The sequence below is a fragment of the Pelophylax lessonae genome (genome assembly GCF_965119305.1).
Source record: "Pelophylax lessonae genome assembly, chromosome: 1".
In the NCBI taxonomy this organism is placed as follows: domain Eukaryota; kingdom Metazoa; phylum Chordata; class Amphibia; order Anura; family Ranidae; genus Pelophylax; species Pelophylax lessonae.
Window position 1 is genome coordinate 716646089 of NC_138768.1, and position 16837 is coordinate 716662925.

The 16837-nt window shown below is 42.1% G+C and overlaps 1 protein-coding gene across 1 annotated transcript in view; it reads right to left on the bottom strand.

The window, feature by feature from the left end:
- Nucleotides 1-439: 439 nt before the first annotated feature.
- ENPP6 (ectonucleotide pyrophosphatase/phosphodiesterase 6) overlaps nt 440-16837 on the bottom strand; it is a 107859-nt gene continuing 91461 nt past the window's right edge. The window contains exons 5-8 of the mRNA XM_082243802.1: nt 8106-8285; nt 2458-2595; nt 2255-2378; nt 440-664 (exon numbers count right to left, since the gene is read on the bottom strand). Coding sequence (XP_082099928.1) covers nt 462-664; nt 2255-2378; nt 2458-2595; nt 8106-8285 — 645 coding nt within the window. The 3' untranslated portion in view covers nt 440-461. The remainder of the gene's footprint in view (nt 665-2254; nt 2379-2457; nt 2596-8105; nt 8286-16837) is intronic.

Below are 16837 nucleotides of genomic sequence, written 5' to 3' on the forward strand. Positions count from 1 at the left end.
TAGTTAGTGATATCACTTGTATTACTGGACTACACTATATCTGTCCTTACAAACCTATTTGGTAGAATACATGTAAAAATCGAATTCTTTTATATTTATTCTCATTTTATTATTTCACGTTTCTTAATGTCTGCTAGCTGTACACGAAGGTAAGACAATGCATTATAAAAGCATTTTCTATTAAGAAATATTGCTTTATTATTCTATTAAATATTGGGATCAGACACGGTTCATTAAAAGGTGTTGTAAAGAATCAAGGATATTAGATTTGGTATCAGGGCCAACTTTTCAAGTACAAACAGATATAGACAGACATTTTAACAGGCAAAATAACTAATTTATTGTTTTGGCAATTGAACTTTAAAAAGCTGTTGGAATATAAAATATCTTTATTCTAAAGCAAAAATTGTTTTAAAATCCCTGATTACTGCTTTAGAAAAAGAAATATAAAAAAAATGCACCTAAACCCATAATCTTACAAATGTAAAGAGTAGTGTTAGCAAGTATCTTTCCAGGGTAACAGACTGTGCTTGGCTTTTTAGCATACACTCTACTCTAGACCACGATCCATTGTTGGGCTGGGGCTCAATGTCCAATACCTCGCACATCACATTGTAAACATCCACTGATCTGATAGGAGCCGATTGAAAGTTTACTTTAAAATCTGAAAAAGAAAGAAAGCCTTGCTTGAGTTGTTGCTTTTTAATTTACCTTGATAAATGGGAACGGGCATATGTACCACATTTTTACTATAGATTGCATGTGGGACTAAGTATGACTGTAATTATGTCTTTTCTTTTTACCATGCTACTATGCTCATAAAGGCATGGCCAAGGACTGGTCATACCCGGGATTTTTTTTTTTTTTAACACTGTAGTTCTAAAGATCAAATGGGGATTAGCCATTGGGTCACTCAGTATAGCATGCCAAACAAGGTGTCCGTTACCTGGTCTCCCAGTGTGTGTTGTGGTTCCTCCTATCGTCCCCTATATCACTACACTAAATATTATTTATTTGCTATAACTAAGCAGATTTTAAAAAAGTTAGCTGCATGATTCAATTTGATTATACAGTCACTTTTCAATTTATCATTAACTACAGTATATACTGCAGGGATCTACCTGAATGGAAGGAATTTGAACTGTTTAGGGCAGTGGTCTTGAGGAATACAGGGTCCCGAAAATGTGCTACTGACTTGCTCAGAGAGCTGCACATTAGCTTACCATTTGAAAATGTGTTTGTTAGTGGCATTTTTAGCTTTTGTAGACTACCTGTTTTGTTTGTCACTATATTTGAGGATAAATAGAGCTTAATCTGGTATCAGATTTGGATTTGCTAATACTCCAAAATTCTAATTATACAGAAATAAACAAACAAATTGTATTTTCCCAAAAAACGTTTAAAAGCCTTTAGGCCCCTTTCACACAAGCGGACCGTTCAGATCCGCCTGTCCGTTTTTCAGGCGGATCTGAAGGGATGCCCCATGCATCTCTATGGGGCATCGGATGTCAGCGGAGACATGTCCGCTGACATCCGATCCGTCAAATCCAGGCGGATGGAAACCCTATTTTCTATCCGTCTGGCGGATCGGATGAGAACGGACAGATGGTCCGTTTTCATCCGATTCCCCCATAGAAAAGAATGGGGACCTGACAGCTCTGAGGCTTTGAGGCACTGTGGGAGAGAAATGTGCATGGAAATATGAAGGAGTGTGAGGTACTGTGTGCAACAGAGAAGCATAGGAGGTGTGAGGCACAGTTATGTATATTAACTACAGGAGGTATGAAGCAATGTGAGTGCTACAGAGCTCTGGAGGACTGGCTATATGGAGGACTGGCTATAATACAGAACTATGAAACAATGAGTGTAAAACAAAGTAATGAATCACTGTATTTTATATAGAGGCACTCTATTCTAATAGTGAGACATGAGTTGCTGCATGTAATAAAGAAGTATAAAGCACTGCTCATAATAAAGAGGCATGAAACACTGTGTAGGCATTTGGTGAATAATGTTCCATAGCAGACAATGAAAATAAATCTAACCTGAAAGTAATAAATGTAACATTTAAATAATTTACTGCTTGAACTCGATGGACATTTGTCTTTTTTAGTAATGTATTGATATAAAACACATCAAAGTTTACATACTTTTTGCACAGATCTATAACTCTACTTGGTAAACAAGCTGATTATAGTATATTCCAATCAAAGCAAAATACATTTTATGGCTTCTCTTTATTTCAGAGATTTACCTGGGCCAGATGCCAAAAAGAACCCCCTCATGTCCATCAGTTCATTGTCATAGCCATGCCATCCATGCTGCCAGCCTTGGTTAGGCAAGGTGCCATTATTCCAGAAGGGCAATTTTTCCTTACTCTGTGGAAACAGATCAGTTCAGTGAGTTATATGAAATAGCACAATGAAAGTTAGTTAGAGTATAAAAGTCTAATTTTACCTGCGTAATAAACCAGCCCTGTTCAGCAATAAGAGTTAAGGGAGGCACAAATTTTCCTTTTTTGTAATAAAATCTGTCTGGAATTTGGTCTCTCATATAAACATCCATGTGTTGTAAATCCTTCAGCTGGTTGTACACCTGGAAAACAAAAAAAAAAAACAGTAATAAATGTACAGTAATCCCCCCCTCCATCGCGGTTCAGTTTTTGCGGTCCCGGTAATTCGCGTTTTTTTTTGTAATGTTATTATACTATATAAATCATTAAAAATGAAATATTTTTGTGTTTTCCATATGTCTCTTAGTATCTTTTATGTGTTTAAATGAGTTTCTATTGTTTTAAAAGAGTGTTTAAAGACCTTAAAATGCTTCTACACGTACAGTGACAGTAAAATAAACATGCCTACAATGCATTTTAATAGGGTTTTTCTATTTCGCGGAATTTCACTTTTCGCGGCTGGGTCCGGAACGTAACCCCCGCAATGGAGGGGGGTTTACTGTAATATGCTACTGCAGCCTTTCAATCTTTTCACCCTAGAGAAAGCCTTGAAATTATTTAGGTCTCATGGAACCCCAGCTAAAATTATTCAATCAGGGCCAGTGGGAAAAATGCACCTTACGTTGATATGGTCAGTGGAAAAAATACCCCTTATATTGGTGGCCAGAAGGAAGCATTCTTTCTTACAATGGTGCTCAGAATGCACCTTTACAAATGGCTAAAAAGAGAATTGGAGTCATGCCGTTGGCTCTGCCAAGTAGTGTTGGAACTGAATTTTGGAGGCATCATTAATAGAGAAGTCAATTAGCCACAGCTCAAGGAACCGCTAGCAACTTGTGGAGGAACCCTAGGATTCCACAGAACCCTGATTGAGAATAACTGTGCTATGGTGTCTAAACATGGCCATTGGATACAGGAGAGTGCTAAGAGTGCAGGGGGAAAACAGACCTGCTCCTATAGCATTGCTTACTTGGTGACCAGACATGAAAAATGTTGCTTTGTTGCTAATGAAGGTCCTGCAGCATTTCAGCCAGTCAAAGAGCAGTATCATAGAATCTTTAATTTCTTTGTGACCATGATACCACCAGACATAAAGGGGTTGATTTACTCAACGCAAATAGACTGTGCACTTTGCAAAGTGCAGTTGCCCTCTGCCAGTGCTCCAGAGCTTAGTAAATGAGGTAAGTCTTAACTATGCAAAGAGTATCCAATCGCATGCAAGGAAATAAAAAACACAGCATTTTTGCTTGCACATGTCTGGATGATGGAAGTCAGCAGAGTTTCTACTCATTTACTAAGCTCTGGAGCAGCTGCCCTTGCAGAGTGAACAGCACTTTGCAAAGTGCAGAGTATTTTCCCTTTAGCAAATCAACCCCAAAATGTCTAGTCCAAAAGTAAAATGCCCCTTTGTGTAAGAACGCCAATTAACCTTACAACAGAGAACGTAGTATGTACAACTGTGTCAAACAGACTAAATGGTTATAAAGTGGTTGTCCAGCTTCTAACTTCATCTTTTTCATCTAAGCTTTGACAAAAGAAAAAAAAAAAAAAAAAAAAACACCAGTAAACTGATTTCTATGCAGAGCTGCACCAAATTTTGCAGTTTCCAGTTTTAGTAAATCAACCCTATACGGACACTCCTAATCTTAGTCTGGGCAAACTTCAAATAACTTTGGTCACAAAAAGTGATAAAGTATAAATGAAAAACGATTTTTTTAATTGTTGGATGGAGTGGAGAGGTATTACAACACTTGGCAGTTTTTATTGCTGTCTATGCCCCCATTAGGAGATTAAAAGGAGTTGTAAAGTCAGAAGTTTTTTTTATATTAATGCATTTTTTGCATTAGGATTAAAAAACCTGTGTGCAGCAGCCACCCTCCAGCGCCCCCTAGTACTTACCTGAGCCCCATCTTTCTCCAGCAATGTCCACGAGTTCAAAGTCAGTTAGCTAATCAGGAGAGAGAGGGGGCGGGGTGGAAACCGGGCTGTGTTTGAATAGACACAGGGAACTGTGACTCAGCTCGGGTGCCCCCATAGCAAGCCAATTGCTGTAGGGGCACTGGACAGGAGGGAGGGGCCAGGAAAGCCGAAGAGGGACCCGAGAAGAGGAGGATCCAGGCTGCTCTGTGCAAAATCAACTGCATAGAGCAGGTAAGTATAACATGTTTGTTATTTTAAGAAAAAAAAAGGAGAGAGACTTTACAATCACTTTAACTCCATTTGTCCTATTTACCTTCATCACTGAGAGTGAAAATTAAAGAAAATCTTGAATTTTGGGTTGTCACCAGAACAGGAATAGAAATAAATCTTCCAATGGGGAAACTGAGTCTGTGACAAACAGGGATCCCACACTTTGAAGGGATTTCTGCTCACTGCTTATTTTGGGTAAGGGACAGGAAGTGAAGGGACATTTCCCTAATGGTAACAGATGGCACAAAAATTAAACTGACAGGGGTTATAACCCTCGTTTACGCCATCCAAAATTCAGCAAAATACCCTTAAAGTAGAACTAAAAAGCAAAACTTTTTGCCAGGATAGCTAGTGTTTTTTTATGGATGGGAAAAAAAAATTGATAGAGATCTACTATGTACCGAATGATAAATCTAAACCTAATTGCTTCACAATATAGAAGGAATTTGGGGACACACTTGAAAGAAGGACTACAATAATCCAAAATAATAGCCCAAAATGTTACACTTTGAAGCAGTAATTATGCTATCAGTAATGCATGGGATAATTCCAGGAACTACTAAAGGCCTAGCAATTTATCGTGCGAGTATTGGACTTTTATTTCTTTAGGTAATTAGAACCTAATTATCAAATACCACCAAAAGAGCTTTCTTTTGGTGGTATTTGATCACCTGTGCGATTTTTATTTTTTGTGCTATAAACAAAAAAAGAGCGTAAATTTTGAAAAAATAACAATATTTTTCAAATTTTTTTTATATGAAATTCCCCCCCAAAAAATTTAAAAATCAAAACTTTTTTAAATTTTTGGCCAATTTGTTTTCTGCTACCTATGTTTGGTAAAAAAAAAATCACAAATGCGTATTTTGATTGGTTTGCGCAAAAGTTATTGCGTTTACTAACTAAGGGAAAGATTTCTGTCATTTTTGGTGTTTTTTTTTTTTTTAACAAGTAATGGCAGCGATCTGCGATTTTTTTTTTTTTTTGCGGGACTGCGACATTGCAGCGGACAGATCGGACCCTTGACTGACATTTTTGACACTTTTGGGGGTACCAGTGACATTACTACAGTAATTAGTGCTTCTTGGAATGCAATTATGTGATTTGGCTGACTTATTGAAAGTAATGCGCTTTTTGGGTGTCTGATATCTTTACCAACAGTTGTTGAACAACAAGTTTAAGAGATGGTAGTGGCTAATCTGCCATACTTCTAGTGGCAAAACTAAAAATCTGTATTTAATGCAGTAACAAAATAAGAAAGACTTAGCATGTAAAAATATGGCAGTCACACAGATCTGTGACTTCATTACAAAGCGGGGGATCCTGTCCTTCCCCTCCCTTAAATCTTTCTGCAAAGCTCCTGCTTTAGAACTCATTTTGTAAACTGTAAGTAACAAAAGACATTCCAATTGCCCACGAGAATGACATGATGTATCACCCTTTCCTTAACAATCAATGTATCAATGTGTAGCCTGGCCTGTGATGCTGCTGTCATTTCAGTCACACAGCCTGGGTTGGTCAAGGGAGAGGGCAGTGAGAGAGACTGTTGCTTCTGCTGGGAGGAAAGGCTGCCCACCAAACTTGCTGGGAGGATTACATTGTCCAGAAATCTGGGAAAACAGGCGCTCCCATGGACTGAAACTCTGTTTCCTTTTTACTCCACTCAGAAGAGTATATGGCTTGAGAGGGAATGTAGGAAAAGGTCCAACTGGGACTACAAGTCCCAGGTGGGAGGAGCGGCTGTGCAAGGGGATAAATACGGGAAACCGGGGTTGCAGGGACATAGTCTCAACATAGAGAAGGAGTGGGGAAAGAGGGGCTGGCTGGAGCTCCTGTGACTTAGTAAACTTGTAATTTTGGGCCAAGCAGGTTTAACCTTTGCCTTTGAACCAGGTTGTTGGATACACCGTTTACGCGATTCTAACATTGTCTCATTTGTAGGTTGTGTTACCAAGTATTGTGATTGTCTTATTCTGCTGGGTATGTTGCTCGAACAAACATCATTCCTAGTGAGTCACTAACCCCAGGAACAGGGGAACCTAAACATGAAAGGCTCCCTTGGGTGTAAGTGAGAGAAATGTTTAAACACACCACTCAGTAAAAGTAACAATGTCTCTAATGCATGGCTGCATTCTGGAGTAAGGCTGCCATTATCCACCTGAATACTGTATGTAACTAAATGCAAGAATTATATAGTTTCCCAACTTGTAGCCTAATGGTAGCAAAGGCTCCAAATTTGAGACCCTATGGCACATGGATCTATTATGCCATCAATTGTAAAGCCAATTATATATGGATTACTACAATTGTATATGGTCCCTCAAAGGTTGGAAAAATACTGCCCTGATAAATATTTGGTCACTGTCCTAGGCCAGGGGACATGTAGAAATCCATACTTGGACATTCCCAAATGTACAAGTCAAACTTACATGAGTCATCATATTATGCTACTCAATTAGTTTCACGCTGACTAAGGGGATAGAAACAATCAACATTTACACAAATCAAAACCAAAATTACGTATCTAATAAATGAGAAAATGGAACTCCATAAGGAAATTTAAAAAGTCTGGATGACTTTGATCATTTTTTACTTTACTAACTATAAAAAAAGTGTAACCCAACCCATCAATGTTTCCTGGAGACTGCAGTGTTGGGGGGGGGGGGGGGGCTGTTGTCGGTGCCCCAAGGTCCTGGTCAACATCCTTCCTTTATGACACATAAGATTATAATGCCTGATTCTTCAGTGCTGCAGGTATCTTTAACAGCAGAATAGTCTACACAACAGCATTCTGCAAAACTAATTGGTCAGTGTGGAGCAACTGCATAAAAAAGTGTAAACTTAGTTCAACAGTCTCTGGAATTTAACAGCAAAAACAGAGGGGACACAAACAAAGGGAACAAAAATTAGGGCAACTTGAGAACTAAAATTAATAGTAATACAGCTTACCAGACCTTAGATGTGGTGGCTTTATCAGTTTCCTTTTTTTAAACTTGTTAATACTGCTATTAACTCACTTCCGATCCTAGAGTGAAACACATATTGACAAGCACCGTGTCCCCAGGATAGAAAGTGTGTTAGGACTATAGAACAATGTGTTAAATCTATATAACACCTTCCTCTCTTCTCAATAACAGGGGAAGTGTTTTGTAGTCCACCGAGATAGCAAGGAACAATGATAACTGATAACAGTTCACAGTCAGAGAGTACAGTAAAGTTTTCAGCTCACACGATTTCTGGCTGGATGAGCAGTTATTTTTTGCACTTATTGAACAGATATAAAAAACATTTTCAATGGCATAATTAACAGAACCAATAGGAGCAAATAAAAGAATATACATTGTTAAAGTTTACCTTACGCTTTAAAATGGCAGTTTGTCTCAGCACCATGTTTATTGTCTCAACTTGAAAATGGCAATGAAAAAAATTATTATGTGACATGACTGATTTGTCTAGTCTCATTTACCTTCGAAAGCTTCCCTTCCACAGGCCAGAGGCTCACCACAGGACCTCTATCCTTCAACTGTAAAATGTCATTGAAATCAATGTAATCTTGAAGCTCTATCACTTTGTCCATCCAGAATATGTCTGTCATCCCATGGTCAGAAAACAGAATTACATTTAAGTCATCTGTAAGGCCACTGTTCTGGAAATAGACAAAAAAACTACAATAAGAAGCAATATAGGAGTCTTGTAAAGCAAGTGCCTGTGTCAACAGTCTTTTGTTCGCTTCAAATGGCTTTTGCATTCCTATACAAGTCTAAGGGAATGCAAAGTGTCTCGAAGCTGGTCAAATGCAGGCTTTTTCTGGCTAAGAACATTTTTACCAAAGTACAGAAAAAATACTTGATTACATAGATGAGAAACACATTTATATCAGTATTTTCATTAAACAGTGGAATACCTGCCTAGGACCTCCCCCAATAAGGCGTTTCACCCTAGAGCCAGGCATAGTCAAAGAAATGGAAAGAAATTGGTAAGGGGAGACTATTAACACAGTGCAGGTTATTTGCATTAACAAATCTCTGAAGATACACATATGCTTGAGGTCATTGTAGCCATATTAGTGCACTTGCGACAGAGACAATTGAGTACTGTCCGTAATACTTTTTTTATTTGCACTAACATACAATTTTTCAGGACAAGCTTTCGGGGTATGTCCCCTTCTTCAAGGTCCAAGCAGTACTGATTCACAAAATGTTTAGCAGAATGGTAAAAAAATAAAACACAAAATCTCTAAGCCAAAAGGAAAAAAAAGAGAAAACCAAACAAACATACATAAACAAATTTAACTGGCAATGGTAATACAACTAGCATAGTTAGTGAGATAAGACAGAGGGAGAGCTGAAGACAGGGGGGAAGGTGGGGGGGATAGTCACAGAGGGGGTCGTAAAACTCTGGGATAATGAGTAAGGAAACCCATATCTAAATTTAAGCCATTATTTTTTGTGTCAAAAAGAAGTATCATTCTTAATTCAAAAGTTTTCCTTTCCTGGATAGTTCTGAAATTCCCTTTAAGAACTAAAACATTGAGGTCTTCTATAGTGTGGTCCGGTTGTGAAAAATGATGTCCCACAGGTGTGCAGAAACTATCTTCTTTATGTTCCTTGATGGTATGTCTGTGCAAATTCATCCTCGCTTGCAACTTCTGTCCTGTTTTGCCTACATAAGATCCTGATGTTCGGCTCCTAGGAGTCAATGCAAGCAGGAAGAGACAACGCGTGCCATGGCCACAGAGGAAGGAAGTGAAAGGAAGGTAAGTATACTTTCTTAAAAAAACAAGATAAGTTAAAAAAAAAAAAAAAACGGGAAGTATCCAATTGTTGTTTAGGGGATTTAAAGCAAGTGGATGGCCCAAAGTTGTTTTTGAGGCTGGAACTCCGCTTTAACTATAGTAGACTCTTGGAGTACCTATTACTACCTGAGTGCCTGTGAGTACCTATTACTACCTGAAAGCCTGTGAGTACCTATTACTACCTGAGGGCCTGTGAGTACCTATTACTACTGTGAGTGTTGTGCGACTGACCGGGCTGTGTGTCTGTGAGTGTTGTGCGACTGACCGGGCTGTGTGTCTCTGAGTGTTGGGCGACTGTGAGTGTTGTGCGACTGAGAGTGTTGGGCAACTGAGAGTGTTGGGCAACTGAGAGTGTTGTGCGACTGACCGAGCTGTGCGACTGAGAGTGTGGTGCGACTGGGAGTGTGGTGCGACTGGGAGTGTGGTGCGACTGACCGGGCTGTGTGACTGTGAGTGTTGTGCGACTGAGTGTTGTGCGACTGACCGGGTGGTGCAACCGGGAGTGTTGTGCGACTGTGAGTGTTGTGCGACTGACCGGGTGGTGCAACCGGGAGTGTTGTGCGACTGGGAGTGTTGTGCGACTGACCGGGCTGTGAGATTTTGAGTGTTATGCAACTGAGTGTCAAGTGAGTGTAGCGGAGTACCAGAGGGTGAGAAGGTAGAGTTAGGAAGCCAGGAAATAGCCACATAGGATAGACTTAAATCATTGAATCCCCATTTGATTAGATTAGTAGGTACAATGCCCAGCGGGTGTGGAGATGCGACTCGGTGTACATCTTGTGATATGTATGTGTTCCTCGGTCATGCGATCGAGGGCGAATACAAATGCGCAAAATGTAAGCAAGTTGCTTCCCTGGAAGCTCAGGTCCTGAATCTAGGGAAGCATCTGGCAACACTGAGACGAATGTCCATACCGGAGGAGAGCCAGGATCGTACCCGTCAGGCGCAGGCAGGGGCCTGCACAGAGGTGGGCAGAGTAATGGAGGTGCAGGCATCAGAGCAGAGTAGAGGGGTGACAGGTAGGAGGGGTAGAAGGGGACAAGGCAAGGAGGGTGATCCTGGGCTGGAGCACCCCAATAAATACGCCCCGCTGTGTGATGTTGGGGAAACCAGTCAGGGACCAGCATTGCTGGAGCAGAGCGACGCCCCTAGCTGCCAGGGGAAGAACTCCTCCAGTGAGGCCGGGAGAAAGGGAAAGGAAAGACAGGTGCTGGTGGTAGGGGACTAGTGTTGAGCGAACACGGACTGTATTATTCGGGTCCGTACCGGATAATTGGATTTTTGCTACCTGGACACGGACCCGAAAACTTTACTGTATGTTCGGGTTTAAAATCCGTGTTCGGTAATTTTATTTCCTGTTTTGTATGTAATGGCGCGCTTTTAATGGCGGGCTTTCAACAGCCAATCAACAAGCGTTTAACTGGTGTGCGCCATCACAGCCGTGCCTACTAATGTATTAGTAGCTGTGATTGGCCATCTGAAGCATGTGACCCATGTCTTTATAAGCTCGAGAGACACAGCGCGGTGCGTCATTCTGCTGTAGTGCAGGGAGAGAGCACACATCATACGTGCTGGCTGCTGCTGATTAAGGACAGACAGGGAAAAATTGTGCCCGAAAAGAATGCATGGCAGGTCGGAGTCTAGGCAGGGAAAGATATTTGAGCATTTTAGGGACAGGCTGGAGAGATTAGGCAGGGTCAGATAGGAGACACAGGACAGAACAATCGTCCGTTAGCGATCTACATCGATTTTGCTGTGTGGGGGGTGGTGCAGTGAATGATCTTTTTGCCCTCACTTGAGCCCACTGAGGAGGAGGAGGAGGGAGAAAAAAATATATTTTTATCAGTCTGTTGTGTGCAGCGTTCAGCTATATTTTACTACAGATTGCTGTTCTAATCTGCTATTTAAAAATTACAAATTTAAAAAGGGGAATTTTTTTTAAGAGCACTTGCCATGCTCTTAACTACATTTAGCTGGCATTTGCAGCACTCTAGCCCTTTCCATTGGTTTTTTAGAGCCATTTTAGTGCCTGAAAGTTTGGGTCCCCATTGACTTCAATGGGGTTCGGTGTCCGGGTAAAGTTCGGAAAAAGTCCGGGACACGGACCCGGACTTTTTTTCCAAGTTCGGCCGAACCCGCCGAACACGGAAATCCAGGTGTCTGCTCAACTCTATATTTACTCAATTATTAGAAGGACAGACAGTGTAATCTGTCACACAGACCGTGTGCGCTGAACAGTCTGTTGTTTGCCGGGCGCTCGGGTTCGGCACATCGCTGATCGGGTGGACAGATTATTGGGTGGGGCTGGGGAAGACCCAGCTGTCATGGAACACGTGGGTAGTACCAATGACATAGGCAGAGGAAGATGGAGTCCTAAACGATTTCAGGGAATCAAATTTGAGGAGTAGGACCTCCAAGGTAGTATTTTCAGAAATACTACCTGTACCTCGAGCCACACCAGAGAGGCAGCGGGAGACTAGGGAAGTTAACAAGTGGCTGAGGAGCTGGTGTAGTAAGGAGGGTTTCGGGTTCCTGGAGAACTGGGCCGACTTCTCAGTCGGTCACCAGCTCTTTGGTAGGGACGGATTGCACCTAAATGGGGAGGGTGCAGCCGTACTGGGTGAGAGGATGGCCGAAAAGTTAGAGGGTCTTTTAAACTAGGTGACGGGGGGGGGGAGGGTACAGATGTAGAATTAGCCAGTGGAAAGCAAGATTCAGAGGGCATAAATGGGGGCATTAGTGGTAGGGTGTTCGGAGCTCCTAAACCCAGGGTGGGTATGGGGAAAAAATCAAGAGAGCAGCCTAAAAACATCAAATGAGGATATATGTAACCGGTCAAAATTAAGAGGTTTGTTTACCAATGCCAGAAGCCTGGCCAACAAGATGGGAGAGCTGGAGCTACGAATGTTTGAGGAGGACTTAGATTTTGTTGGGATAACAGAGACTTGGTTTGACAGCTCCCATGACTGGATGGCGACCATTCAGGGGTATTCCCTTTATCGCAGAGATAGAGAAGGTAAAAAAGGGGGTGGAGTATGTCTGTATATTAAGAACAGTATACAGATAAATATGAGGGATGATATTAATAATGGAGCGAAGGATGAGGCAGAATCCCTATGGGTAGAGCTTCAAAGGGAAGGCATGGTGGGAAGGTAATATTGGGCGTATGCTACAGGCCCCCCAACCAGAGGGAGGAGGGGGAGGCGGACCTCATTTTACAGATAGGATTGGCAGCAAGGATGGGAAATGTCATTATAATGGGGGACTTGAATTATACAGATATAGACTGGGCAGAAGGAACCGCACACTCAGCCAAGGCTCGGCAGTTCCTAAATGTTTTGCAGGACAATTTCATGGGTCAGATGGTGAATGCACCGACAAGAAACAATGCGGTACTTGACCTACTGATTACCAACAATACAGACCTGATCAAGGATATAGAAATACGGGGCAACTTAGGAAACAGTGACCATAGGTCAATAAGTTTCAGTATTAATTACAGTAATAGGAAACACAAGGGTAATATAAGGACACTGAATTTCAAAAGAGCCAATTTCCCAAAACTGCTCTCGCTGCTAGAAAACATCAAATGGGATAGAACCCTGGGAACAAAGAACACGGAGGAAAAATGGGAGTGCTTCAAGAGCATACTTAACAAGGGGATTGGCCAGTGCATTCCAAAGGGAAATACATTTAAAAGAGCTAAACTAAACCCTGGCTGGCTAAACTCCAACATAAAAATGCATATTAGTGCTAAAGAAAAGGCCTTCAAAAAATACAAGGCTGATGGGGTCATTGGCAGCATTTAGGCATTACAAAGAGTGCAATAAGAAATGTAAAGACAAAATCAGGGCGGCTAAAATAGAACACGAGACACATATAGCGGAGGAGAGTAAAAAGAACCCCAAGAAATTCTTAAAGTATATAAACAGTAAGAAAGCGAGGCCAGAACACATTGGCCCCATAAAAGATGACAAAGGAAATATGGCCACTGAGGACAGAGAAAAGGCGGAAGTGTTAAATAATTTCTTCTCTTCAGTCTTCACAAAAGAATCGGGGGGCTACACTAACCCAGCTTGTAAGGCCAAACTAAACAACACACCTCAGGAAGTGCCGCCATGGCTAACAGAAGATAGACTTAGAACTAAACTAGAGAAACTTAACATAAATAAATCACCGGGACCGGATGGCTTGCACCCGAGGGTTCTTAAAGAGCTCAGACAGGTTATTGCCAGACCATTATTCTTGATCTTTAAGGATAGTTTACAGACGGGTATTGTGCCAGCTGATTGGAAAAAAGCCAACGTGGTACCAATATTTAAAAAGGGCCCGAGATATAACTATAGGCCGGTCAGCCTAACATCTGTAGTCTGCAAGATTTTGGAGGGGATGTTAAGGGACCACATACAAGACTTTAGTAATGAAAACTGTATTATTAGTAGTAATCAGCATGGATTCATGAAAAATTGTTCTTGCCAAACCAATCTATTAACCTTCTATGATGAAGTGAGCTGCCACCTAGATAAAGGAAAGCCTGTGGATGTGGTGTATCTGGACTTTGCAAAGGCCTTTGACACCGTTCCCCACAAACGCTTACTGTACAAACTAAGGAAGGTAGGTATGGACCATAAGGTGAGTACCTGGATAGAGAACTGGCTCCAGGGGAGAGTCCAGAGGGTGGTGATTAATGGGGAGTACTCGGATTGGGCGGGTGTGGAAAGCGGGGTCCCCCAGGGTTCTGTCCTGGGACCAATCCTATTTAATTTATTCATAAATGATCTAGAGGAGGGGATATCTAGTACAATCTCAGTATTTGCGAATTATACTAAACTAAGCATGCCAATATCTTCTATGCAGGATGTGGAAACCTTACAAGCGGACCTGAACAAAATAATGGGGTGGGCAACTACATGGCAGATGAGGTTTAATGTTGAAAAATGTAAAGTAATGCACTTGGGGGCCAGAAACCAGAAAGCAAGCTACTCACTAGGGGGGGGGGGAGCCTCTGGGTGAGTCTAGGATGGAAAAGGACCTGGGGGTACTGGTAGACAACAGACTTGGCAGTGGCATGCAATGCCAAGCCGCTGCAAGCAAAGCCAACAGAATACTGGGATCCATAAAAAAGGGGATTCACTCCAGAAATAAAGAGATTATTCTCCCACTCTACAAGACTCTGGTCCGGCCACATCTGGAGTATGCTCTCCAGTTCTGGGCACCGGTCCTCAGGAAGGATGTGCTGGAACTGGAAAGAGTCCAGAGAAGGGCAACAAAAATAATTAGGGGAATGGAGGACATCAGCTATGAGGAAAGACTACAAGCACTGAACTTATTCTCTCTGGAGAAGAGACGATTGAGGGGGGATATGATATCAGTGTACAAATACTGTACTGGTGACCCTAGCATAAGAAACAAACTATTCGTGGGGCGTGCCCGGAAGCGGTCATGTGAGGCTGTGCTCTGTGAGCCTCGCGGGAGACCCCCTCCCTATCAAGGATCCCATCTGAGAACCGAGCGGGAGAACACCACGCTAAGGCGGCGGTGAGATGTGAACGCCGCGGACCCGCTAGTTACTACCCCCGCCAGCTGAACCGAGTGACTGGGCAAGACAACAGCTCATAGGCCCGGAAAGATACCTGCTCCCGCCGCAGACTACCCGCCGGTAGACAGATCAAGACCGGGGCAACAGGACGAGTGTCGCCAGCTGGGGTCCCCCCGAAGTGCGGGGCAGTGTGATCCGAGAGAGCCGGCACCCGGCAGACTCAGAGACAGCGGCGACCCCTACTGGTACATGCGGGGCTGCCTTACCAACGACCGGGTACACTGCCATCAGAGCCGGTGATCTAAAACACTCCTCGGCCCCGCACTGGTGCTGCTGCTACTGAGAATAGCGGGAATCTGGAAGGAAACTTTCGTAGCGGTCCCCAGCAGGAACAGCGAGCAGAAAAAGGGCGCCCAGAGCGGGACCCAGGAGGAAGCCTGCCGACGGGCTGGTGAAGTTGAAGGAGGAGGGTAGCCGCATTGTCTGGTCTTAGCTCCCTAAATCTCCCGACAGCTTGACCTGTAAAAGGGAGCCGGCGAGGAACGCACATACAGAAACACAGGATCCCCAGAAGAGCAATACCGGAGAAGAGACTGTCTGCTTAAATCGTGAGTGAAACCTTCTATTGCCTATTAAGTCCATATGCACCAGTAATATCTGACTGATAGACACATATTCAGTGTCACACAGGCATACGGACATATTGGGGATAAAAGTTGGAAGGGGATAGAAGAGGAGGTGATTGGTGAAACGGGAAATAAAATCAATTCCCTCTACCAGCGGAGGATTGTGGGAGAGCAAAGGAGGAAGGCTATCATAGAAGTGGAGAAGTGACAAAGTGGAGTTGGGATCATAAAGTGTGGAGGTTGGAGGCATATATGGCTGGATAGAGCACCCCAGAAGACTGAAGGAGACCGGGGGGCCCAGTTAGCTCCATACTATATCATTGACTCCAGCAAATGGAAGAGCACAAAAAGCCGCACAACTGGTTGAAGATGCAAAAAGTTAAAATCCAAATTTATTTTGCAGGCAAAAAGATAAAATCATCCAAGATGAAACCAAAACAGTCGGAGACATGGGGGGGAAAAGGGGAGCACGGCGGTTGACGCGTTTCACGGAGTCTTCCGCTTAGTCGTAACCATGCTGTACAATACAAGACACTGCTATATATAGAGGAAAAGGCATTTCAAATAACATGTACCTCCCAGAATGTGCTTGATTGAGCCCACACAGCTGCAGATACTAAATCCCAATTAAGGGCACACAAACAGCCCAGCAGGAATTGTATGTTTGCTTTTGCTTCACCTTTTGTCCAAAAACGCATAGCAAAAAAGTTCTATAAATGCATATGCGAAAAAGCTTTCAATAAAACTAAGGAAAAAACAGTAGTGATAATATAAAAAGACAGCTGGTAGAAGCCAAAAAACTAACAAAAACAAAGTAAAGGGAGAAAAGAAAAAAGAAAAACGAAGAGAAAAAAACGAAGGGAAAAAAAAAAAAAGGGGGAAAAAAAAAAAAGGGGGAAAAAAAAAAAAAAAAAAACAAGAAAAAGAAAAAAGACAAAGAAAAAGTAAACAGTAAAACGGAAGCATATAGATGTGTTCATACCCAGATGGAACTATGGTATAAAAAGAAATGGTGTATAATATAGTCATGAAGAGCATATATGTGTAAATATATAAGTGGTACACATAAAAATAATAAATGTGTAACCACAAACACATACATCACGTCCATATAGCATATGAAACAAATAGATAAATGGGGGGGGGAAATTGTACACATATGTAATAGGTATGAGCACAACCCCCAAAAACGTATAACCCCATCCATTGAGTGGTATATCTGCAACTGTGTTCACATA